The sequence below is a fragment of the Tupaia chinensis genome, unplaced genomic scaffold (genome assembly GCF_000334495.1).
Source record: "Tupaia chinensis unplaced genomic scaffold, TupChi_1.0 Scaffold138235_1, whole genome shotgun sequence".
Classification (NCBI taxonomy): domain Eukaryota; kingdom Metazoa; phylum Chordata; class Mammalia; order Scandentia; family Tupaiidae; genus Tupaia; species Tupaia belangeri.
Window position 1 is genome coordinate 1,297,395 of NW_006198133.1, and position 26,493 is coordinate 1,323,887.

General features: G+C 37.6%; 1 protein-coding gene across 4 annotated transcripts in view; it reads left to right on the forward strand.

The window, feature by feature from the left end:
• TMEM232 (transmembrane protein 232) overlaps positions 1-26,493 on the forward strand; it is a 315,887-nt gene that overhangs the window by 146,698 nt on the left and 142,696 nt on the right. For all 4 annotated transcript variants that reach the window (XM_014592682.2, XM_027765405.1, XM_006161109.1 and 1 more), the window contains one exon: positions 21,985-22,163. In XM_014592682.2, the coding sequence (XP_014448168.1) occupies positions 21,985-22,163 (179 nt within the window). The remainder of the gene's footprint in view (positions 1-21,984; positions 22,164-26,493) is intronic.

Consider the following 26,493-nt stretch of genomic DNA (forward strand, 5'->3'; position numbering starts at 1 on the left):
TGACTTACCTGGTTCCTTTCTCTCTTCTTAATAAGTCTCGCTAGCGGTGTATCAATTTTATCTTTTCAAAGAACCAGCTTTTACTTTCATTTATTTTCTGTATAGTTCATTTATTTTCTATTTTATCTAACTCTGCTCCAATCTTTATTATTTCTTTTCTCCTGGAGTTTTTTGGATTTTTTTCCCTTTTGCTTTTTCAGTTCTCTGAGGCACGATGTTAGTGATCCATTCGCCTTCTTTCCATCTTCTTGCATGCATTAATTGCTATGAAATTTCCTCTTATGACTGCTTTTGCAGTGTCCCAAAGATGATGATGGAAGCTCATGTCCTCATTGTCATTGGTTTCCATGAATATTTTTATTTCATTGTTAATTTCTTCAGTAGTTGTGAAGTCATTCAGGAGTAGGCTATTTGGTTTTCATGTATTTGTGTTTTTTTGAAGATTTATCTTGAAATTAACATCAAGTTTAATTTCATTATGGTCAGAGAAGATACTGGATATAGTTTCTACGCCTTTGAATCTGTAAAGGCTTCCTTTGTGCCTTATCATGTGGTCAGTCTTCAAAAAGGTTCCATGTGGGGGTCAGAAAAAAGAATATCTAGTGGTTTTTGGATGGAAAGTTCTATAGATGTCTGCTAAGTCCATTTGATTTATGGTATCATTTAGATCCTTTACCTCTTTACTTATTTTCTGTCTAGACGATCTGTCCAGAGGAGATAGTGGGGTGTGGAGGTTTCCAACAATTAGTGTGTTGCAGTCTATCTCTCCTTTTAGATCTAACAGTCTTTCCTTCATATATTTGGGTGCTCCTGTGTTAAGAGCATAAATTTTATTAGCATTATATCTTCTTGATAGATTAACCCTTTAACTACAATATAGTGCCCTTCTTTGTCTCTTTTAAATAGTTTTTGTTTTAAAGCCTATCTTGTCAGAAATTAGTATTGCTACTCCAACTTTTTTTCGGTTCCCATTTGCATGTAATACCTTTTTCAAGCTCTTCACTTTCAGTCTATGTGTATCTTTATCCATGAGATGTGTTTCTTTAAGCGACAGATAGATGGTTTCTGGATTTTTATCCATTTAGCCAGGCTGTGTCTCTTGAGAGAAGAATTTAATCCATTAACATTCAATGTTATTATTGATATTTCTGGACTTGTCCTTACCTTTAGGTTGGCCATGGTCTTGGTTGTCTTTCCTTCCCTTATTTCTGGCTGTTCGATCTTAGTTTTCCTGGAACAGGACTCTTGTCAGAGTTTCTCGAAGAACTGGTCTGTTGTTGGCAAATTCGTTCAGGTTTTGTTTGTCTGAGAAAATTTTAATCATTTTTTCCTATATGCAGGGTAATCTTGCTGGATATAATAATCTTGGTTGAAATAGTTTCTCTCTTAACACTTTCAATATGTCTTTCCATTTTTTTCCTTGCTTGCATTGTTTCTGTTGAAAGGTCTGGAGTTAGCTTGATAGGATGACCTTTGTAAATCACTTCTTGTTTCTCTCTTGCCAGGTTTAGTATCTTTTCTTCTTGGCCAGTCTGGCTAAGATGTGCCTTGGGGAAGATCTTCTTGGGTTGATTCTATTCAGAGTCCTTTGTATTTCTTGGGTCTGGATGTGTGAGCGTTTTTCTAGACTTGGGAAGTTTTCTTCCAGGATTTCATTGAAAAGATTTTCCATGCCCTTAATAGTTTCTTCACCTTCTGGGATACCAATTATTCAGGTGTTTAGATATTTAATGGAGTCTAATATTTCTCACATATTATCCTCATTTTTTTTTTTTGTTATTTTCTCTATCGTTTTGGTGTTTTTTTCTAGGTCAGAGGTTTTATCTTCTACATCAGAGATTCGATCTTCCCCATAGTCTAATTGACTTTTAATACTTTCAAGGGAGTTTTTGATTTCCTGTATCACAGATTTCATCTCTAATAGTTCTATCTGATTCTTAGAGTGTCCATTTCATCTTTCTTATCATGTTAGGACTTCCTAATCTCCTGTTGCTCATTGTCTCTTTTCTGTTCCAACTCATAGAATTTTGTCACCTGAATGTTCTAAATTCTTTCTCTGACATTTTGGTAACCATCTGTTTTGTCAAGAGATGGAGGGGAGTTATTGTATTTTTTTTGATGGAGACATATTTCTTGGTTTATTCAGACCTGAGGCTCCTCTTCCACTTTTAGTCATGGGAAGAGGCATTCACTTTTGGATGCCTTTTTAGAGAATGTTTCTTTGACTAAGAACAAGAGCGCTTCCCTTTTACTGTGGACTGATGTGTGCTGAAGTCTCTTTTCTGCTGTGTTCTGCAATGTGGTATGCACAGGAGGAGTCTTCTATTCAGGAGTCTGGAGAGCAGTCTTTACTTTTTTTACAAGTGGTTAAGTAAAAGGGAGGATTCCTGGCAGCCTCACAATACCAGGGTATTTGAAAACTGTGATTCTATAACTGTCTAGCCTCTTTGGGTGCATGGAAGATTAGCAGGAGATGACAATATAAGACGGAAAAGAGTACGAAAGAGAATAAAGAAAAACTCACTCACCACATAGTAGCATAGCTTGCAATTTCACCAGAGGTCTGGGGGTGGAAATGGACTCTGCTGGGAGCTTGGAGCAGTCCTGTGGAGTAAGGAGAAGTGGGAAATTAACAAAAGAAAGTAGAGAAGGGTAGAAAAAGGACCTACCTTGCTGACAAAGAAAGAGGGTCACTGGCATTGGGTCAGCAGAAGCTGGAGCTGGGGCAGGGGTTGAGAGGGTCCTGTCTCAGTGTCCCTTAGGCCAGGGGTCTGGAGATGGAAGTGGCTCTACTGGAGAGCTGGGGGCAGTTTTTGCTGATAGAGAAAGAGGGTTGCTGGGGTTGGGGCAGCTGAAGCTGGAGCTGGGGCGAGGGGAGGCCCTGCTTCAGTGTCCCTTAGGCCAGAGGTCTCCCCCTTATGGAAAGTTTATTACATGATTATCTGGCTATGTAATGGTGACTAAAATTTCCTGTATGTTGTCATCATTTTAATTTTTTTAAATTTTTTTGGTGACTTGGACTAAATTGAAGGTTTTGTCTTTAAACTCAGAAATTCTTTCTTCTGAATGGTCTAAATTGTTGTTAATGCTTCTGAGAAAATTTTTGATTTGATTTTCTATGTTGTATCCTGTATCTCCAGAACTTCTGTTTTATTTTTCAGGTTTTCTTTCTGTTCATAGAGTTTCTCTTTCATGTCATGGAATGATTTTCTCATTTGTAATTTATTGTAATTTTTTAATCTTGTGTCTCATTGAACGTTTTCATGATCAATATTCTAAGTCGCGTATCTGACATTTCAGTGATTTCCTGCATGTTAACCATTGTTGGTGAAGAGTTAGAGTGCTTCTTTCAGGGAAATAGCCCCTTGTTTTTTCACATTTCTTCTGTAGCAAGTGCTTCTAGTCAGTCATCTTGCCTTCTCTTCAGCTGTTTTTGCGTTAATTTTGTATCTTGAAATGTTTTATTCCAATTTTTTGTTGTTGTTGACTTATTAGGATTTTCTATTTTTAAAATCATTTCACTGGCAAACAGATAATTTTAGTTCCTTTTTAAATTTGGATACCTTCCTGCCTGATTGTTCTGATAGGATTTCCAGTACAATGTTCAATAGAATTGTCAGATTGAGTATCTTTGTCTTTTCCCCTATCTTAGTGGGAAAACTTTTACTTTTTCATTTTCAATATAGTAACTATGATCTTTTTACATATGGCTCTTTTTTGAACTAATTTACCTTTATTTTTATTTTATAAAGAAATTTTATCAAGTAAGAGTGATGAGTTATACCAAATGTGGTTTTGTGGCTATTGAGATGATCATGTGATTTTGTCTTTCATTCTGAGTAGTTGCCATGTCAATATTTTCTCAAAAATATATAAAATCATACTGTTTCTGTTGTTATAGAGTCACAAACAAAATTATACATAATTATAAGAAATATTTTGAAGATTATCTTTAAAATTCAGTATTCTGAAATTTTGTTTATTAACTATCAAGAGGTATGGAGCATGAGCAAAACTTTTTTGATATGTAAAGTAAATGTTTGTGGAAAAATGTAAAAATAAATAAACGAGGAAAAAGAGAATGTGTGTCTATCACATTAATTGATTTTTGTATGCCTAGACATCCCAACATCCCAAGGATAAATCCCACTTGGTTATTGTGTATAACCTTTTAATTTCAACTTGGTTTTCTAGAATTTTATTGAGGATTTTTGCATCAGTGTTCATCATGGATACTAACCTATAATTTTCCTCCTTGTGGTGGTGTTTGTCTGGCTTTCATAACACAGTAGTGCTGGCTTTATAGAATGAGTTTGACCCTCCTCTACCTTTGTTTTGCAAAATTTTGAGAAAGATTGCCATTAAGTCTTCTTTAAATATTTGGTAGAATTCCCAGTGAAACTATCTGGTGCTGGGTTTAGACTTTCTATTTTTACATGACGTGATCTTCGTAAGTTCCATATTCCTAGAGAATTATTCTTTTTTTGTTTTTTTAGAGAGGTTTTTGTTATAGGGTGCTTGCACTCGCCAGAAAGAGAGAGACAGAGAGACAGAAAGTGAGAAATCACCCCTCACCCAGGGGGGATGGCCATGCCACAATCCCTTCTCCTCTATTGTCCACTTGGGATCTTGGATACACATGCACACACGCCCTATGTGAGTTTAAGCCACTGGGTCTGGAACTCCAGCCGTAGTTGACTACATGGGAGTTCAGTGACATAACCATTACACCAACTGCTAGTTCTGAGAATTATCCATTTTACCTAGGTTATACAGTTGGCATTGGTCATCACAGTTTCATTATTCTTTTTATGTTTGTAGTATCAGCTACAGTGTCTCCTTTATCATTCTGATTTTATTTGCATATTTTCTCTTTTTTCCCCTTATGCTAGCTAAAGGTTTATCAGTTTTATCTTTCCAAAAAGTGTAGTTTTATTTTTCCTATTCTCTATTTCAATGATTTCTGCTCCAATCTTTATTATTACCTTTCTTTTGCTAAATTTAGGCATTTTTTTTCTTCTTTTACTAGCTCGTTCAAGTATAAAACTAAGTAGTTTATTTTAAATCTTTCTTTTTTAAAAAAAATAGACATTTATCACAATAAATGTCCCTCTTAGTTCTACTTTTGTTGCATCCAGAAGTTTCAGTATGCTGTGTTTTCATTTTTGTTTGGCGCAAAGTTTTTCTCATTTCCTTTTTGATTTCTTCTTTGACCCAGTGGTTGCTCAAAACTGCTGTTTCATTTATACATACTTGTGAATTTTCCAGTTTATGTTCTGCTACTTGTAATTTCCTTCAATTGTGACTGGAAAAGATACTTGACTATGACTCTTTTTTAAAAAATTTGTTAAGAATTTTGTTGTGACCTAACAAATCCTCTCTTCTGGATAATTTTACTGATACACTTGAGAAAAAAAATACTTTTTTGTTTTGGGATTGAATGTTCTACACATACCTATGAGGTCTACTTAGTTTTTAGTATTATTCAAGTCTTTCAGTTTTGTTATTGATTTTCTGTTTTCATTGATTATTCTATTATTGAAAGTCGGGTATTGATGTTTTCTACTATTATTCTATCGTTGTTTATCCCTTCAATCCTGTGAGTTTGTTTTATTTCATGCTCTGTTGTTGGTTGCATATACACATAATTGTTTTCTCTTTCTAGTGGATTGATCTTTTTGAATTATATGATGTCATTCTTCTCTTGTGAAATTTTTTTTCTATTGAAAGTCTACTTTTTATGGTATAATTACAGCCACCCCAATCTCTTTGTTTACCATTTACAGAGAATACTTTTTCTACATGCTCTTATTTTCAGCCTATGTGAGTCCTTAAATGTAAAGAAAGTCTCTTGTGAACAGCATGTTTTTGGACCTTGTTGTTTTATTCACGCAGCCACTCTATGTCTTTTGATTGGAAGTTTTATTTCTTTACATTTTAGGTAATTATTGGTAGGGAAAAATGTATTATTTCCATCTTATTACTTGTTTTCTATTTGTCTGTGTGTGTGTGTTTGGTATTTATATGCTTTAATTTCATTTTCTTTTTCTTTGTGTACCTTCTATAGAATTTTTTTCAAGGTTAGGATTATGATAACATTCTTAACTTCAATCTCTTATAAAAACTCTATAAAAGACCTATCCCCCCATGCACCTTATGTTCTTGATGTCACAATAAATACTATTCATATATATTTTAAACTTTGTTTTAACTCTTATATTAGGATTAAAATAGATTTACTCACCACTCTTACAGTAATAGTATTCTGTATTTGTCTATATATTTACCTTTATCAATGAGTTTTATACTTTCTCATACTAATGTGTTACTATTTAGTATTATTTTGTTTCAAGTTGAAGAACTCCTGTTAGCATCTCTATGAGGCAATTCTACTGGTAATGTGCCCCCCTCAACTTTATCAATGAAAATGTCTTTATCTCTCCTTCATTTTATTAAGGAGCATTTTTGTAAGATATATAAATATATGTATTTAATATATTTATATATCAATATATTTAATATTAAATATTAATATATTTAATATATTTGGTCTTTAAATATATATTTAATGATTTATTGTTAATTTTATTTTTATTCATTTACTTATTTTATTTTGACCAGAGAGAGAGACACAGAGAGAGAGAGAAAGTGAGAAGGCAAGCCACCAGGTCCAGGACTTGAACCATGATCGGCCATGTGGGAATGTCCAGTGCCTTAACCTCCACACCAACTGCTGGTCCTCTTTAAAAAGTATATTATTCTTGGTTGGCTGTCTTGTGGTTCGAGTCATGGTTTACCCCTCAAAGTTCAGGAATTTGATGTTGGGATGTGGTGAAACTAGTGTCTTGTGATTGGTTCATTGTGATTGCATCAGGAAGGCAAAACTCTTATGAATAGATTCATAATGTTTCACAAGACGAAATCAATTGTAGATCTTGTGAAGAGGTTAGTTCTCATGAGAGTTAGTTGTATTAAGTGAGAGTAAACTGCTTGGTCTCTCTGCATGTGCCTGTTATCCTTACCCCTTCTGTTGGCCATACTATAGGCCTCCACCTTTGGACTTTCCAACCACCATAATTTGAAACCTTTAAATAAACCCATATCTTCTTTAAAAAATCTCCTAGATTCAAGTATTTCTGCTAGCAACACAAAAATAGACTAAGACAGCAGGTTTGTTTTGTTTTTCCTTTCACCACTTTTAATAGGTCATCTTATTTCTTCTAGACTGCATGTTTCTATTGAAATATTAGCTTATAGTCTTATAGAGGTTTTCTTGTACATAGCATGTTATTTTTCTTCCTCTCCTTTCTTTTTTTTCTTTCTTTTTTTTTGGAGAGTTTTTTTGCTGTACGGCACGTGCGCTCGCCAGACAGACAGAGAGAGACATAGAGACAGAAAGCGAGAAATCACCCCCCCAGGGGGGATGGTCACGCCGCAATCCCTTTTCTTCCATTCTCCTCTCGGGATCTTGGGCACACACGCACATGCGCCCGGCGTGAGTTTTAAGCCACTGGGTTTGGGACGCGAACCACGGTTGACTACGTGGGAGTCCAGTGACATAGTCATTACGCTAACTGCTGGTTCCCCCTTCCTCTCCTTTCAAAAATTTCTTTTAGATTTGACGATTTGATTAGAATGTGCCTCAATGTGAGCTATTTTGGATTTATCTTATTTAGAATTCTTTGGGCTTCCTGAATCTGAACCATCATTTTCTCCCCTAGATTTAGCAAGTTTTCAGCTAAGATTTCCTTCCCAATTGTATGGCCTGGTTTGGGGATAGTGGATGTGGTGTGAAGGTATTTTGCTTTTCTCATCAGTTTTGGTGTGGCTAGATTAACACTCACCTGTGGTGTAGGAGCCTTTCTACTATTTTCTGGACTTCTCACAAGTGGAACTGACCCCTAAATTCCTGTTGAATTGGTGTATTCATTGGGAGGGGTGGTAAGGAGAGTTCAGTGCTTCCTATTTTGTCATCTTGCTAATATAACCAACCTCATTTTATTTTATAAAGATATTCTTAAGTATTTACTGATTGGAAAGAATACAGAAGTTCCCCACTGGGATAAAGGGTAAAAGATTTAGGTAAGAAGAGAAGGGAAATATAACACCAAAATTGTTCCAAAGGCAGGAAGCTGTAGAAAAAATGTGCATTGGACTAAATAGATTTGGTGTCAGAAGTTTGGGATCTCAAAAACCTGGAATGAGTTACAGTTCAGTTGTCAAATTCTAAATGACTGTAGTCTACTTATACCTCAGAATCTTCGTTTCTTCAAAATCATGGGTCTTAAAAGAGATTTTACAAGTAATATAATGTACTTATTGACAGAATGATTATCATTTTTTTCATTCCCTAAGAATATCTTATTTTTTTATTCTTTTATTTTTTACTTTGTTGTTCCTAGAATATGAAATCCCAGAAAATTATCTACTTCCATTAAGGTAGTTCATATCTCTTGTTGTTGCAAATTTAATTTAATGAAATTTAAAAGAGATCAGAATCAGAAGTTTCCTATTTATTTAGTTTATGTATAAGAATTACAGTTGCTCTTGAAAAGGCAAAGGACTACTTTCACCCTTAGTTCCTAGTTATAACTGCAGAAGATAATTTTTAATTAACAGATTTTTCATAATTAACTTGGAAAAGATCATAAAATCTTTTTTAAAAAATTTAAAAATTATTACTTATTTATTATTTTAAAACCTGCTACAGGGCACATGTACTCACCAGAGAGAGACAAAGAGGGAAAGTGAGAAAGCAGGTCTCTGGGTCCAGGATTTGAACCGTAGTCAGCCATATGGGAGCCCAGCACCTCAACTGCCATGCCACCTTCTGGCCCCAAAGATCATGACATTTTAAGTAAAGCAAGTTCTACTTAGTTTTTTAATTATTGATCAACATTTTGGCTTATATTTGACATAGTGTCTCAATTAACTAAAATATTGTAATAAAAGAATCTTCTACCTTTTAGGGTTTTTTTTTATATGACCTGCAATAAAATATAGGCATATTAATAATATCTTAGTTTTCTTCAGCTTATTCTGTTGTATATTTGTTTAATATACATAATTATCAAATATAACAATATATGCAAAATAACAGATTCATATTTATATCCAATATAATGGTGTATTTATATACATATATAGTGTTAAATGTATCATTATTACTGCTATAGTATAGCAACATTCTAAAAATAAAAAATAACCTAGAATTCTTATTTCCCTTATGAATCCAAAATATATCACAATGTTTTATACTCTTCTCTATCTCTATTATTATTTCCTGTGATGATTTGGAGCCCACAAGACTAGCCTCTCTTTTGGCAAAAATTAAGTTCCAAGATCCCCAGAACCACCCTTCTTTCTGGCACCAGTTGCAAGTCTGTGGATACCTAAAACAACGTTCATGTTTTATAATTTAATAGAAGACATTAACAAAGCCAGTTCATTTATGAATATGGTTTATTACTGTGAGAGAATATGGATTAAAATCAGTCAAAAAAAGAGATACACAGAGGAAAATTAAGAAAATTCCAAGTGTAGACCTTCATTGTTTCTTTCACTGGAGTTGCGTAGAGAGCATGCCCTCCCCTTAGAAATCAAGTGTGGCAATACATAAACACTCCACCATGGAAGCTCACTCAGACTTTGGTATACGGGCTTTTTATTAGAGTGTAATCACAGTCTCTGGGTTGTCAGCCTGCTGTGTGTCTGACCCTAGTCTCTGGACTTCCAGAGGCCGATCCAATCCCATGTGGCCTAAACCATCCCATTTTTATCATAAACTGATGTGGTCCAAAGACCCCAGATCAGCAAAGACATTTTTATCAGGCAGAATGATAGTTAATTGATATGATAATTGATAATTATAGCACAGTTAATTCTTTAGTGCACATGTCCCAGGTCCAAACCATCATTGCTTTGCTTCCAGATTATTTTTAAAAATTAAGCATCTGTTTTCTGCTTATACTCCTTAGAATTTGATTTCTGCCAAGAAGCAGAAAGATGACATGTGTCAGCTCCCTTCATTATTTAAAGTGCTCTGACAAAGTAGCAGATACATAGGCTAGGCAAATCTAGAGGTCTTGTGAGCAAGCATGAGAACTACAACTAATAAAACTAATAAAACTGTACTGTACAGGCCAACAGGTGGCATGGTGGTTAAGGCTCTGGACTCCCTCATGGCTGACCGGGGGTTGAGTCTTGGATCTGGTAGCTTGAAAATCATAATCGGGGTTTGAGTCTTGGATCTGGTAGCTTGAAAATCACGAGGGTGTATGTGCAGGTGTGCCCACAATCCTGAGAGGAGACTGGAGGAGAAGGGATTACAGCATGACTGTTCTCCCTGGGGGAGTGATTTCTCACTTCCTCTCTCTCTGTCTCCCTGTCTCTGTCCAATGAGCACATGCAAAAAATTTTAAAAATGTAGTGTGTATGAGGGAACAAATCTTACTTTTTGTTTTGCTAGTGCCTTCACCACCATGCCACCTGCTGGCTCCAAATTTAACTCTTTAAGAGTATCCTGTTGGGAGAGGAATAAATTGACTAATACTTAGTAACTATGCTGTGGTTTTGAATTTGTTTTAAAAAATGCAATGATAACTTTTCATTATACCAAAAATAAGATCAAAGTCCTTTCCATGGCCTACAAATTAGCTGTGATCATTCAGTGTACCTCTGTGAAGGGCATACTTAACTCGCACAGTGAGGTCCCATGACCCCGAGGTCATGGATGCCATCTGTTCTGTCCGCTCTCTGGTTCTCTAAGCTATCAGGCTACCATAGGACCAAAGCACATTTTCTTCTCCCTCGATGGAAACACGTTCCCCAGCTCTTTTCTTCATCCATCACATCTTAGCTTGTTTATCCCTCCCTCATAGAAGTTTTCCTTTCTGGCTATAGTAATTTTCTTCCTCTAGTCATTATTGGTCACATTACCATCTTCTGTTATTCCCAAAATATTCATCATGAAGATTGCTGTGTTTACTTTCTTAGTATCTGCCTCTGTCACTAGCAGCAAGTCTCCGGAGAATGGCAATATTGCCTTTTTCTTTGGTACAAAGGACAGTGGTTAGCATGCAGCACTCACTCACTAGTCATGTCAAAAGCCTGACTGGCCAACTGGTTCTTGTCCAACCGTTAATTTCTTGGCATTGATGCAGTTCCTGCCACTCTACGTGGCATTTCATACAGTGTTTCAAGCCACATCTGACATTCGAGTTACCTTTCAGTGATTCTGAGATGTCAAAAAATTATGTTTGCCAAAATTATAAAGGCTAGACTCATTTATATAAGTAGAAATATTTATATATCACACTCACTAAATGTGTGAAATCCAAATATCTGGAGAGGCAATTAAAGGCTATCCAGATCTCCAAACACTAAAATAAAGCGTTGCTCTAAAGAAAGGCTCATAATGTTTGTTTTCAAATGCCATGGTTTCCTAATACGATTTCAGAATTTGTTAAGAACTTTATTTTGGTTCGGCTTTTTTATTCCCTAGGATACTGTCTGCCTAGCTGTAGACAGACACATTTTCTCTGAGTACATTTAAAGTGACATCTTTGATAGCTGCCACGGGGTCACTCAGAGCAGAACAGGAGTGCCTTATGCTGCAGCGTGGTGTCTGGTGAGGAGTATCAGAGCAGGCCTGCTTCGCAGTAAATGTCCAGACATGTGGATTGGAGTACAGCCTACTTGGGTGACAGTTGTAACATAAACCATCTGTCTGTATAAGCTTTTTTTCCCTACAACTGTCAGTCAATTGGATGCACTAGATTCTCCCTGTAAATATTATTTATCAGCAGTACCTCAGTGGAGTCTAAATCAACAGGTGAACAGCTCTCTTTTAAAATCACAAATGGGATTTTATAAAGAATCATGAGTTTTTAGAACACAACTCCCAGAATATGTCATGAGTTTATCACTGGTCTTCTGACAACAATCCATATTCACGTTTGATAGTTAAACTAGTGGAAGGCTTATAAAATATTCTTCAATAGACAATCATGTTAAATATATGAAACATAGTGTTCCATATGTACTTTTATTGATCATTCTTAAGATGAAGAAGTTGGAAGCTTATAAATAAGCTTAGAAATGAGTTGAAACCCACAGTACCTTTTATTTGTGATATTTTTTCAAAGACTTTTTTCCTGAGGCTGACAATTTCAATTTATTGAAAAATGTGTAATTTTTTTTCTTATATTGAATTCAAGCACTATTATTCTCCTAATGACTCACAAAGCAATAATCTCACTTGTGCTATTTCACTTGTATTCCAGCCACGTTTATATAATTTAATTTTACTTATTATTATTATTTTAACTTGCTATAGGGTCCCTGTGCTCACCAGAAAGACAGAGAGAGAGAGAAAGTGAGAAAGCAAGTTGCCAGTTCCAGACCTTGAACTGTGCTCAGCTGTGTGGCGGCCCATCACACCACCTGCTGGTCCTCTAACCATGGTTTTGTGATAGCTAAGGATATAAAAATGTGGGTTTTCTTTCACCATGATATATTTTCCAAATATTTGTCTCCTTTCTCCCCAAACTTTCTTCTCTACACAATCCTCTAGTTTCTGCAAAGTGGTTTAATTACTGTTTTAGTCTCTTGAGCTTAAAGATGGAGTTTTTTTCTTCATTAGTTCCTTTTCTTCTAATAGCTAAGAAGTCTTATTAGATTTCCACAATGTCTTGGGTCTGTCCCTTTCTCTCCAATCTCTTGTTACCCATTACAGTCATGACCTAGATCACCTCATAAAACTCCTATATTGGTTTCCCAGTTTATTGCTGGAATAGGCAAAGCATTGCAGTGAACAAACATACAAACATAGCATCACTTCCCTGCTCAAACACCTACCATTTAAACTGACTCCATTTACCATCAGGGATTTTATCTTACCCTTTTAATTTTTTTTTTAATTTTTTTGAGAGAGATTTTTGCTATAGGGCGCATGCACTTACTAGAGAGATGGAGAGACAGAAAGTAAGAAGTCACCCCCCAGAGGGGATGGCCATGCCTCAATCTCTTCTCCTCCAGTCACCTCTTGGAATTTTGGGCATGCACGCACATGCGCCCAGTGTGAGGTTGAAGTCACCGGATCTAGGACTTGAACCTTGGTCAACTACATGAGTCTATCAATGTAACCATTACACCATGTGCTGGTCCCAACCTTACCCATCGTTGATATGAACTCCTTACCTCAACTCAATTTAAGATCCTCACTATCCTTTCCTTCTTTCTCCATATAGCTATCTTTGTGCTGGAGTCCTACTCCTGGTTTGGCTACCCTGATTTGATCAAGACTGCCCTGGGTTTGTCCTTGAAAGTCTTGTGTTCCAAGGAACACCTCCATCCCAGGCAGATGGAGACATTTGCCTACTGATTCCCCTCATTCAATGAACTGATTTTTACAAAAGAGATGTACTATGTTGTAGGCACTGCACTAAATGCTAGAAATGTAAGAGTTAATAAAAGATATTCCATGTTTTCTACTAGTGTAGTCTGTGGGTGAGATGTGCATTTTCAACACAATAGAATACAATGTAATCTAGGATACAGGGCACCTTGCTGGTGTGGGGATCTAGAGAAAACTCCCCAGGGGAAAGGATGAGAAGTACAGATTAGAGTCCAGTGTAGTATGGCTGTAATTTTGGACAGAGTGGCTTTTGTATAAATCAAGGGAAACGTTTATACAAAGGCTAGAATATTGAATGAAGTGTGTATTCTAGGATTGTGAGTAGTTTCTGTGTTGACAGTGTATTAGCAAGAGGAGTAGGAGTGAGTGGTGGTATGCGTGTTGCGTAAAGATATCATTTAGAAAGACAGAGCTGTAACTGGCTATGAGATTTAGAATTTACATAGGGATAAATTGCAGTTCTTTGCAAAATGGTGAGTAGGGAAAAAATACAATCAGACTTATAAAGGTCATTTTGTAAAACATGAATTAATAATAGAGAAGTGGTCCATGATAAGACAGGAAAACAAAGAAACAACTAGGAATCTGTTAGTGTTTTATCTCGGTGACTTTTATTTTTAGATATCCTTTCATCTGGAATATTCTTCCAATATATTCTTAAGCTATTTTTCCAGATTTACCAATTGGATAAAGTCTGATAGAGTCTCACCTTCTCTTTCTCTTTTCCTTACTTTTCCAGGCCTTGCTGTTTTTCTGCTTTTGTGGTTAATTACATCAATGACCATCATTGTTTCATTGAAATGTTGCCCTCTAATTTCCCATACACATTATTCAAGGTGCCCAACCTCATCAGTTACTTTAAGCAAGAGATTATCTTTCTTTCACCTTAGACAGGGAGGACAGTGAACAAAGAAAATCATTTTAAAAATCAAATCCGTGCTAAATTATTCCAAAGTTTTATGAAAAAAATCTTATCAGGCATTCAAAAAGAATTGTTTTCATTTAGATAGCATTTTAAATATTACAATATGACAATTTTCACTTGTAAAGTTTTTGTGAGGGGAAAATATTTTCAAGAGAAGTGGGTGCTTTTTTTTGAGAGATTTTTGCTATAGAGTGTGTGTGCTTACCAGAGAGACAGAAAGGGAGAAATCACTTCCTATGGGGGATGGCCACACTGCAATCCCCTCTCCTCCATTCTGCCCCTGGGATCTTGGGCACACATGTGTACACACCCAGCATGAGTTTCAAGCCACTGGGTCCAGGACTGGAACTACAGTTGGCCATGTGGGAGTCCAGTGACTAACTGCTACACCATCTGCTGGTCCTGAGAAGTGAGGAAAGTGCAGCTCTATATTGGGTCGTCAGAAAAGTCATGGCATGGCATGTTTTTGCACAGAAAAACACTTGGTGAGTTTTCCGACAACCCAGTATTTGCTCCTTGTACTTCCTTTCTTCAAGTGCCAACAAGAGAAAAGTCAGACGGTGCCTCACGGTGGGAGGCTGGGCATGTTTTCTTTCTGCCCTTTCCACACGTACATGCTTTGCCTTTAGCCTCCTCTTTCTACCTCCTGGTCTCTTCCTTTCCTGCAAATGGAGTGGAAGGCCATTGTTGTGAAGAGAAGTGCTGGTCTGCTCTGGAAAGGCCATGCTGCACGGGGCTAGGTTAGACAGGCCTTCCCTCGCCCATGCTGATGCCCGGGGACCTTCCAGCCAGTGCGTGTTCAGATGTCTCCTCCTGTTCTGGTATAATGGCAGGATGGTAGTGAAGACCAGAACATGGCACACGTTCGATGCTCCTGTACGCTAGTCACAGTAGTGATGGTTATTTTTATTATTAGCCCAAATTATATTAAAATAAAAAAAAAAAAACTAGGTCAGATTATGGAAAGCTGAGGATGGTGACTTCCAGATCACACGTATACATTTATTCAAGAAGGGCATTGATGATGTCCAGCGATATGTCAGCGGCCACCAGGATTTTGGGAAAAAGTGAAATACGGAATTTAATGGGTTTTAAAACCCTTTCCATTTCCTCTCGGTACCTTTCCTTCCTCTTATCTACCTCACATATACGAAGTATGTTCATCTTCCTCTTTGGCTAATTTAAGTTCATTTTCCCTTTGAGAACTGTATTACCTTATTCTCTAAGTTTATTTCTCCCATTTTTACCTAAATCAGAACTCCCTTTTTCTCAGTATTGCTGCATAGTAATATACCCTAACTAGGTATGAAATATTTAAGTAGTGAATAGACACTTATTTCTCCTTTCTGTAAGTGAAGCACATATTTTGAAAATAGACTTTGATAAGGTATGTAAATTTCTTATTGTCATGAAACTTTTCCCTTTTTTTCTTTTTTAATCATTATTTATTTACTTTTACATTCTGTCACTGCATCTCACAGCACACCAAACGAATTTTCCCATCGTGAACACACTGTGTGTTAGTTCAGTCAAGGCGGCCACCGTAGCATTAGAATCAACAGATTTCTCTCCACCTCGGGTCTCTTCGATGTTTTGCTTCCCTCTTCTTCCTCGGCTCCTCTTCCTCTTACCCTCCCCCATTTCCCACCCTCCTGAAAGCATGGAGGGCAATGGCACGCAGCTTTTAGGAGTATCTTAGAATTTTAATTTTAACTCTCCTCTGCATTCATTCTCTTTCTCCTATTCCACTTGATTTATGTGATTATAAAACAAAACATCCCACCCCCATAAAAACCAACTTCTATAATTGCATCTATAATCTCCGTTTTTCACATTATTTTGAAATTGTTCTTCTTGATTGAAATGCCATGTTGCATGAGATTTGATTATTTTCTTTAACTGACATATAATATGTGTATGTATTTATAGGGTACAGGGTAGCTTTTCAATACATGTTTAAAATATGTGATGATCAAATCAGAGCAATATTCATATCCATCATCAAACATTGTGTTATGATAACTTTGTGTTATAAACATTCAAAATGCTGTCTTCTAAGGGCTGGCTGCATGGCTTAGATTAAGGGAGCCATATCCCATATGGCTAATCACTTGGTTCGAATCCTGCCCCAGTGGGTTAAGAAACACTCCAGGCACATGTGTGCACGTGACCAAATCCCAACGAGATGGAGAAATGGTATCAAGGGGATTGCAGTGTGACCACGCCCATCTCTCTTTCTTGCTCTCTGTGTCTCTCCGGCCAGGGATGTGTCCTCTGGCAAATAAATAAATTAATTAAATATCCTCCCTCCTAGCTATTTTGACATAAACATTGAAATGTTACCATCTGTAGACCACGCCATAGCACTCTAGAACTCACTCAGTTATCCATGCAATCTCATATTTGTTAACCAAGTTTCCCTTAAACCCCACACTCCCCTCCCTGTCCCAGCTTCCGGTACCCACCTTTTACTCTCCACTTACACATGGTCAAATCTTTTAGTGTCTACACATGAGTGAGAACATGCGGTGGTTTTCAGTGCCTGGCTTATTTTGTTTAGCATAATTTCCTCCAGGCTCATCCACTTTGCTGCAAATGACAGGATTTTATACTTTAATGCCTGAAAAATGTCCTATGGTTTTGCTACACAACATTTTCTTTCTCTATTCATGTGTTGTTGGGCACCGAGGTGAATTTCCTATTTTAGCTATTGTGAGTAGCTGCAGGGTTGCAATAAACATGGGAGTACCACCATCAGTTCAGTAGATTTCCTTCGGGTATACCTTCCCAGTAGTGAAATGACTAGATCATAAGGTAATTTAGTTTTTCTTTTTTTGAGCAACTGCCATACTATTTTTCACAAAAGCTATACTAATTTACATCCCACTAACAGTGCATGAGAGTTCTCTTTTTTCTACAGTTTCACTCGCACTCTCTCTCTCTTTCTTTCTTTCTTTTTTTTTAGGTTTATTATCATAGGGCATGTGTACTTGCCAGAGAGAGGAAAAGTGAGGAATCACCCCCGGGAGGAGAGCCATGCAGTAATCCCTTCTCCATTCTCCTCCTCCTGGGATTTTGGGCAAGCATGCACATGGGCCCAGCATGTTTTAAACCACCAGGTCTGAGACTCAAACTGTAGTCAGCCTTACCAAAGTCCAGTCAGGCCACCTGCTGGCCCTGGCACTTGTTAGTTTTTGTTTTTATATTATGTCAAAATGTATGTCTTCTATATGCCACCTGCTGGCCCTAGCACTTGTTAGTTTTTGTTTTTATATTACGTCGAGACATATGTCTTCTATACCTAATTTTTAGGAGTCTTGATCATTAAAGGATGTTATAGTTTATCAAATACTTTTCTTGGCCAATTGATCTTTTAGTATATGATTTTTATCTTTTATTCTGTTATAATATATTACATTTCTTGATTTGCATATGTTAAGCCATTCTGCTATTTCCAGCTTAAATCTCACTTTATTATGGTGTATGATCTGTTCAAAATGCTATTGAATTGGGTTTGTTAGTGTTTTGTTGAAGATTTCTGCATCTATGTTCTTTAGGGATATTGGTCTATAGTTTCTGTTTGTTTGTTTTAAAAAAAACAGTCTGCTTTTTGCTATCAGGGTAATGGCAGGCTCATACAATGAGTTTGGGAAGACCTTGTTTACATCTATCTATCTATCTATCTATATATATATACACACACGCATATACACACACACAATTATTTAATCCACTTTCTGAATTAATGCCGTTATTACTGAACAATGACCTTTTTGTCTCTATTTGTAAATTTTGACTTGAGGTGTATTTTAGCTGAGAGCAATAAGGGGATTCCAGCTCACTTTGGTTTCCATTTGTAAGGAATGTCTTTTTCTATTCCTTCATTTTCGGTCTGTATATGTCTTTAGAGATGAGGTGAGTTTCTTATAGACAGCATGTAGTGTGGTGGTGGTGGTGGTGTGTGTGTGTGTGTGTGTGTGTGCAGTTTATTCATTCTGTCTACACCTTTTGATACGGTATGTTGATAAGATATTAATCCGTTTACCTTTGCATTCATTACTAATGGGTGAGATCTGGCTCCAGTCATCATGTTCATTGTTTTCTGCTTGTTTGTATTTCCTTTCTTCTCTTCTTCTGTTCCTGTTTTTCTTTGTGGGTTGCTAGTAGTTTTCTGCATTGATGACATGTGATTATTTCTCTTATTTGTGTGATTACTCTACTGGTAAATTTTATAGCTAAACATGTTTTCATGGTGATATTCATCTCTTTCACATCCAGATGTTAGAATCCCTTACGTATTTCTCAAAATGCCAGTCTAGTAGTGATGAATTCTCTGTTTCTCTGGGAAAGATTTTATTTCTTCTTTAATTCTGAAGGATGGCTTTGCCAAGTATATAATAGTTGGGTGAAAGTTTTTTTCTTTCAGTATTTCGAATATGTCATCCCATTCTCTCCCTGCCGGCAGTGTGTCCGCTGAGTCTCCTACAATCTGAAAGGGGTTCCTTTACATGTATCTTGATACATTTGTTATTTTTAGAATTCTCTGCTGCCTTTGACTTTTGACAGTTTGACTATAATGTGTCTCAGAGAGGATATTTTTACATTGAATCTATTTGGTGACCTTTGAATTTCCTGAATCTGAATGTTCACATCTTTCCCTGGACTTGAGAACTTTTCAGTTCTTATTTCCATGAATTTCTGTGCCTGTCTTCATCTTTTCTCCTTCCCAAACTTCCAAAATAAGATGTTTGATCGTTTAATGGTGTCCCATAGGTCACATAGGCTGTCTTTATTCTTTTAAAAATTATCATTTTTTCTTGTCTGAATGGATTATTGCAAGAGTTCTGTTCTCATGAGGAGAGATTATTTCTTGTTTTTATCCAGCATGCTATTTATGCTCTCCTCTGTATTTTTTATTTTGTCTACTGAGTTTTTAATCTCTAGGATTGTTATATGGTTCTTTTAAAACGTGTATATTTCTTTGTTGAATTTCTCTTTCATATCATGGATGTTTTCCTGATCTTATGGAAGAGTTTATCTGAATTCTCCTGCATCTCACTGAGTTTCTTTCACATCATTGTTTTGAACACCATGTCAGGCATTTCTTGAATTTTCCTTTCTTACAGTCTATTACTGATGAATTATTATATTCCTCTGGAAGAGTCAAGTTATCTTGTTTTCTTATGCTTCATCTGTCCCTGTTTTGATATCTGTGCATCTGGTGAAACAATTGCGTCTTTTGTTTTATGGAGTGGGTCTTATTGGGAACAGATTTTTTCCCCTGTAGATGGGTCCTATATTAGTTGGGTCATGTATTTGATTTTGGTTTTAGTTGAGATTAATAGTATAGTCCTTGCATATTTTCTTTGGCTGAGTCTATGTCGGAAGTGTCTATGAGTGCCTTGTGGCCAAGACCGTGTTTGCAGCTAGAGTGCTGTATCTTTGTTGGGAGATTGGCTGCCTGACCCACCAGCTCTGGGCAAGTGGGTGGAGCCACAGGGTCCCACAGATGCAAGGCTACTTAGTTGGCCTAGGTGAGGGCAAAGCCATGCTGAGCAAGGGAGAGGGGCTGCTACTGGTGGCTGTAGGAGTGTTGTCTGGAGTCTTTCATACCCAGGGAAAGGACTTTTATTTCTGAGGAGGTTATGTGGAGTTCTCAGTCCTGGGGGAGGAGAGTGTTTGGAAATTGTTTTTCTTTTTGGAGAGGTTTTCGCTATAGGGCACGTGCACTAGTCAGAAAGACAGAGAGAGACAGAGAGACAGAGAGTGAGAAATCATCCCCCAGCAGGGATGGCAATGCTGCAATCCCTTCTCCTCCATTCTCCTCCCGAGATCTTGGGCATACACACACATGCGCCCAGTGTGAGTTGAAGCCACTGGGTCCAGGACTTGAACCATAGTCGACTACATGGGAGTCCAGCAACATAGCCATTACACCAACTGCTGGTCTCATGTTTGGAAATCCTAATGTTCAGGTATGGGTCTGGAATCCTCAGTCCATGGTGGGGTTGCTGAGAGACCTCGGGCTCTAGGAGCACCTGCACAGACTCCCTGGGTCTCAGCGGCATGTGCCCTGTGATAGTGCATGGCTAGTTTCACACGGTATAAGGTGTATGAGGACGCAGGTGCTGGGGTCACTGCTTTGTCACTGGGCTTAGCTACTGGCCTGGCTCTGGGGCCTTTCATGGGAGTGTAACAGGGCTACAGTGGGACCTCAGGGATACTGAAGTGCAGGGTCTACCGACCGCCAGTTAGGATGCACTTCAGGTGTGACTCTGCTTCCAAAATTGTGCATGGGAGCTTGGGTTCCAAGCCTCAAAATGGGATCTAGCGTGTGTATCTTTTCCTTGTTAACACACCTGCAAGGACTCCTGGCAACTCCCTCCAGGGAGTGAAAGTCCTAGCATTCAACCTGCAGACTTCTGAGGTGGAAATGGGAAATGCTGTGGATATCTTCCTTCCCTCGTTTTCACAGAGGGGACCTGCCCTCAGCAATCTCTACGCCTCTGCCCTGAGTCGCTGGCCTTGGCGATCTCTTCCTCCCTTGCTGCATCCCGGTGTCCTCCCTGCTCCTGTTTGCAGGGCAGCTCTTCAGCAGTGGCAGTTACTTGCTTTGGTCCTTCTCCAGGGATAGGACTTATGCCCAGGGTCTCCAGGTCTCTAGTCAGTCGTCTTTTCTATCTATCCATTTTAGTATTGTGTATTAATAGCAAGTCATCTTATTCTATTTCTCTGACACTATAGAAATTCACTATGGTGGCCTGAGTGTGCATACAGCCTTAAACAAATTCTTTACTTGAATTCTGAGGATTTTATTTAGTATGACCTTCACAGTTTACCCATTTAACTTCTATTGGAGTTTATCTTTTCATTTGGTTAGAAATTTTAAAATGATCTGTAATCTTTTATTTTTTATTTTATTTATTTAGAGAGGCTTTTGCTATAGGGCACGTGTGCTTGCCAGATACACAGAAAGAGTCAGAGAGAGAGAGAAAGTGAGAAATCACCCCCCTCCTTGGGGGATAACCACACTGTAATCCCCACGATTCCATTCTGTCTCGGGATTTTGAGCACACATGCACACGTGCCTGGTGTGAGTCTCAAGACACTCAGTCTGGAAGTCAAAATGCTGTCAGCCATTTGAGAGTCCAGCATCTTAACCACTATGCCACCTGCTGGCTCCAAATGATCTGTGATCTTTTAAAGTTAAATGACTTGGGAGCTGAAGAGGGTGTGGTAGTTAAGGTGATGGACTTCCACATCGTCAACTGTGGTTCAAGTCCCAGACCCAGTGACTTAAAACTCATGCTGGGTGCATGTATGTATGCGCCCAAAATCCTAAGAGGAGAATGGAGGAGAAAGGATTGTGGCATGGCCATCTCCTCTGGGGTATGATTTCTCACATTTTCTCTCTGTGTGTCTCTGGTGAGTATATGCAATCTATCGCAGAAATCGCTCTAAAAAAATGTTAGCTGGTTTTAAGCAGTGAAGTGTCTTAAAATTTTAAAATTTCAAAGTTTGACTTTCAGATTTTAGAACATTATGAATTTTGTTAAAATTGGGTTTCTTCTTTTTCACACAACCATATTTTAGCAACATGAATGAAACCATATCTTCTCACAGAATGTTTCTTTTTAAACAGGTGATCACCTGGTCTGGACGGGGTACTACGGCTTAGTATATAACCTGGTAAAGATGTCGTGGGAACTCCGGGCAGACGAGGAGCAGGACGGGCTTAGAAACGTAATCTGGCAAACGTTACAGAAAACAAAGGATCATGAGAAAGACGCAAGGATCCGGAGTGCAATAAATATAGCTGAGGTATGTTAAAGTCCTGGGCGATAGGCTAGACTCTTGCCATTATGAAACCTGCTTGTTATTTCCCTCTGTGCACAAAGAATGTCCACATTCAGTGAGTATTTGGCAACTTACAGTGGAAACCACTATTTTTACAATTTAATGCTGACCTGTTTTTGTATAGAGATGAGAGGGTTGAGTTTTAGATGATGGCATTAAAACAGGTTTCCACACACCTTTAATAGAAACAGAATTAAATACACTTCACAAATCTAGAGAATCTTCGCAGGGAATGCTTCCACTGCAGAACTCGATCACGGGATGTTCTGGTAGACACGGAGGAGGCACAGTAGACTGATGTGAGATTATCACACCTTGATTCTTTTCTGTTTTAAGAAAATTTGGTGAAGTTTGGAAAGTAGTACAAATCTTAAGATGCTAACACATACATCTCCTTGGAGGGCTGTTGTGAGGATGGGCTGAAGATGCTGGCGTCTGTCAGAACAGGCTGTGGTTTTAGGACTCAAGCAGGGGAAGGAGGCATTTTTCTATATCTTAGTTTTTTATAGATACAAAGCAGAAATTCCAGAAGGAAGGCTGAACTCATCCATATGGTGACACTGGACTAGAGAGGCCAAAGGTGGTCCTAACTTAAAGAATATCAACAAATAGAGAATATAAACATGCAAAGGCAAAAGTGCTTTTACTAGGTTGCCCACCAGTTCCAAGACTTCTTCTCCTCTGAGCCTGGAATAGGACAGGTAACCAGAGAACCCACTTGAACTACAGTTGCTTTATTATTGTTTTGAATTTCATAGTCTTGTTTTTATGCCTCTAGAAAAGGAAAAAGAAAACTATTATATCTACTATAATGGTGGCCATGATAAACCCCATGCCCCTTTTATTAGGATTTAAGAAATGAATCCTCTTTAGAATCGGGTACTCTATGAACCTTATTATTGATTTTGCACAAGCTGTTTGCTGAGGTAAAAAAATTGTAGTCAAACACTTTTGGCCAATTTCTGATGGAAATAGAGGATGAGATGCACTCATCTCAGCCAGCTTTATTGTTGTCTTCTTCTTCTCTGTTCCTGTGACTCTTTCAACTATTTATGTTACTCTCTGGCCTTACATCTATTTTATGTGCCACCTGAAATCTCAAATAGATTATATTGTAAAAACTAACTAAGCCAGGAACCAGCAGTTAGCGTAATGGCTATGTCGCTGGACTCCCACGTAGTCGACCGCGGTTCGCGTCCCGGACCCGGTGGCTTAGAACTCACGCTGGGCACGTGTGCGTGCGTGCCCAAGATCCCGAGAGGAGAATGGAGGAGAAGGGATTGCAACGTGGCCATCCCCCCTGGGGGGTGATTTCTCGCTTTCTGTCTCTATGTCTCTCTCTGTCTGTCTGGCGAGTGCACGCGCCCTATAGCAAAAACCTCTCCAAAAAAAAAAAAAAAAACTAAGCCAACTCAAAAGCGTCATTTCTATAATTAGAATTCTATTTATATGCCTGTTTTTAAGGCTAGTCATTTGGTATAAGATATTCTTCTTTCAAAATTTTACTAAATATCTATAGATAATTACATTTGAAATTCATAAGTCAATCAGACGTAGAAAGATATTTTAGATATTGGATGCAAGCAAAGACCTCATGACTCCAGCAGTAAGCGCTGAGAATAAAAGAAGAATAAAAGTATAACCAAGACATGGGCTAATTAGTTTCCAGTGTTTAGTCAGAAGGCCTCCAGGAGTGTTTTCATTCACTTTAAATGGGTGGAAGAGGAGAGCCTCTCTCAGAGAAAAAATCTAAATTAGAAATTTCTAAGAACAATTATAATAATTTAGGTGTAGTATATATTTAATATAAGAAATAAGATTAATTTGTACCAGATCAGTTTACTAAGAGACACAATTTCCTCTAGACCTATGCCTCTGCCTGCTGCATTGTTAAGAGTGAGACTGAGTGAATTCGTTAACGAAGTTTAATGACTCACAGTTCTGGAGTTTTTTTTTTTTTTTTTCTTTGTTTAAAGGTTTTACTGCTTATCCAGAGAACACAGGAAATCCTAAGAAAGTAACAACCTGGGGAAACGGTGGAAATTCCAGAACACTCCAGAATCCTTACAGATTTCATTTCTGTTTGAGGCAGGAGGAAGGCAGAGCTTTTAGCAAAGCGGAGTACAGCCTTATCAGTATGGCCTTCTCTCTGCCCCTGTTTTCTGATTGCCTTACTAATAAACCCACCAGAACTGAATCATAGGGGCCCCCTTCAGATGATATGATGATACCCAAAGTCCCCAACCTAAGACACCAGGAAGAAATTAAGTTTCACTTAACACCTTTGCAATACAATAAAATTCCACATACGAATTTCTGGGGAACACCTAGTCACTATGCACTAAGACCAAATTCCCAACTATGGAACTTTAGGAGACAAACATTTATCTATGCTGTAGACAAAAGTTAGCAAGAGATACATTGTTGCTTAATAATCAATAACGTATATAATCTATGCATATAAATGATAAGATATTTAGGTAATGACTTTGAAATAACACTTAGTTTAGGTTGAATTTCCTTAATATTAAGGCACTACAAATATATAAAGTAGGCAATTATATAAAAATTCATATCTGAATAGTAAAAAAATTATGAAATAGATATGTATTTACTGAGTATTTACCAAGTCTTTTCAGCTTTGACAAATTCAACAGAAGATGCAGAGAAGTCTAAAAATTGTCATCTTTTGGCGCACATTTTGCAGGCTCATTCAGAAGTCACACTGTTCAGAAACAAAGAACAGAAGAAACCGAACATTGTATGTAGCTAGCTCCATCAACAACATGCGGCACACAGTAGGAGCTCAGATCAATACCTGGTTCCTAACTTTTACCTTACATTAGTGTGAGATAAATTATTGTCATCTTCCTATCACACTTCAGCTGGGAAACTAAATTATGATTTTTTCATTTTTTGCCTTTTCTTCATTTTTACATTCAATCACTGTGTATCATTACAGCACACTGAATGAATGTTCCCATCATGAATACACTGCATATTGGTTCAGTCAAAGATATCACCATATATACCATGATCTACCAATAATTTTCTATTTTGTGTCCCTTAAATGTTTTGCTCTTTTCTTTTCCCCCTTGATTTCTCAAATGATACAAAGTGTAGGGTCGAGGAGAGCATCTCTTAGATGAGGAAATGTCATGAACCAAATAGAAGAACACCCTTTAAGAGAAAGCCCTGGGTTGATTTGTCTAGCTGGGAAAATAGTTCGGGTTGAGTAACAGTGGGCATTATTTTATGTTTATTTATTTATTTATTTATTTATTTACTTATTTATTTGAGAGGCTTTTGCTACAGGGCACGTGTGCTTGCCAGAAAGACAGAGAGACAGAGAGACAGAGAGTGAGAAATCACCCCCAGGGGGCATGGCCACACCGCAATCCCTTCTCCTCCATTCTCCTCTCAGGATCTTGGGCATGCTCGCATATGTGCCTGGCGTGAGTTTTAGCAACCGGTTCCGGGATTTCAACCTCAGTTGACTACATGGGAGTCCAGCAACATAGCCATTATGTCAACTGCTGGTCCCTAGTGGGCATTAAATTTGAAAGGTGGAGTTGGTTTGCCAAGCTCAGGTGGTAGAGATTTAGTTGGTTTTATAGTAAAAGAGATGTTAAGGGAAGGAATTCATTTTGGGGAAAATTGTTGGTTCTAATTAAATTAGAAGAACCATTCTGCTAATTCTGGCTCAAATTACTAACCAGAGGCACTGTAGGCTAAACAAGTTATAGTATTTTCTTTTTTACGTAGTATGAGTTTTATGATTGAGAGTTACATAAATGGGATTTTAGTCTGCTACATCATTGTACAATATGAATGTGGTTTCTTTCTTGTCTATCATGTCTAGGAAGACAATAATGATAATAACTAAGATTTATTACGCATTTATTGTGTGCCATACATTATTGGGTCCTCAGGAAAGCCATGACACATTTCTGCATAGGAAAATACATCATGACTTTCCCGATGACCTAATAGTAAGCATTTTATATGTATTAATTATTTAATTCTTATGAAATCATAAGATGTGTGAAGGGCCTTCAAAATGTTCATGGGAAATGTACATTATGAGAAACTATGCATGGAACTCATTTTTTTCTAAATTTAAGTTTTTGCCCTAGGGTATGTGCACTAACTGGAGAGAGACAGAGAAATGGAATGTGAGATCCCCCTGGGGAGATGGCCACACCACAATCCCTTTGCCTCCGTTTTCATCTCAGAATTTTGGGCATGTACACACACGTACCCAGCATGATATCCAAGCTAGTGTCCAGGACGC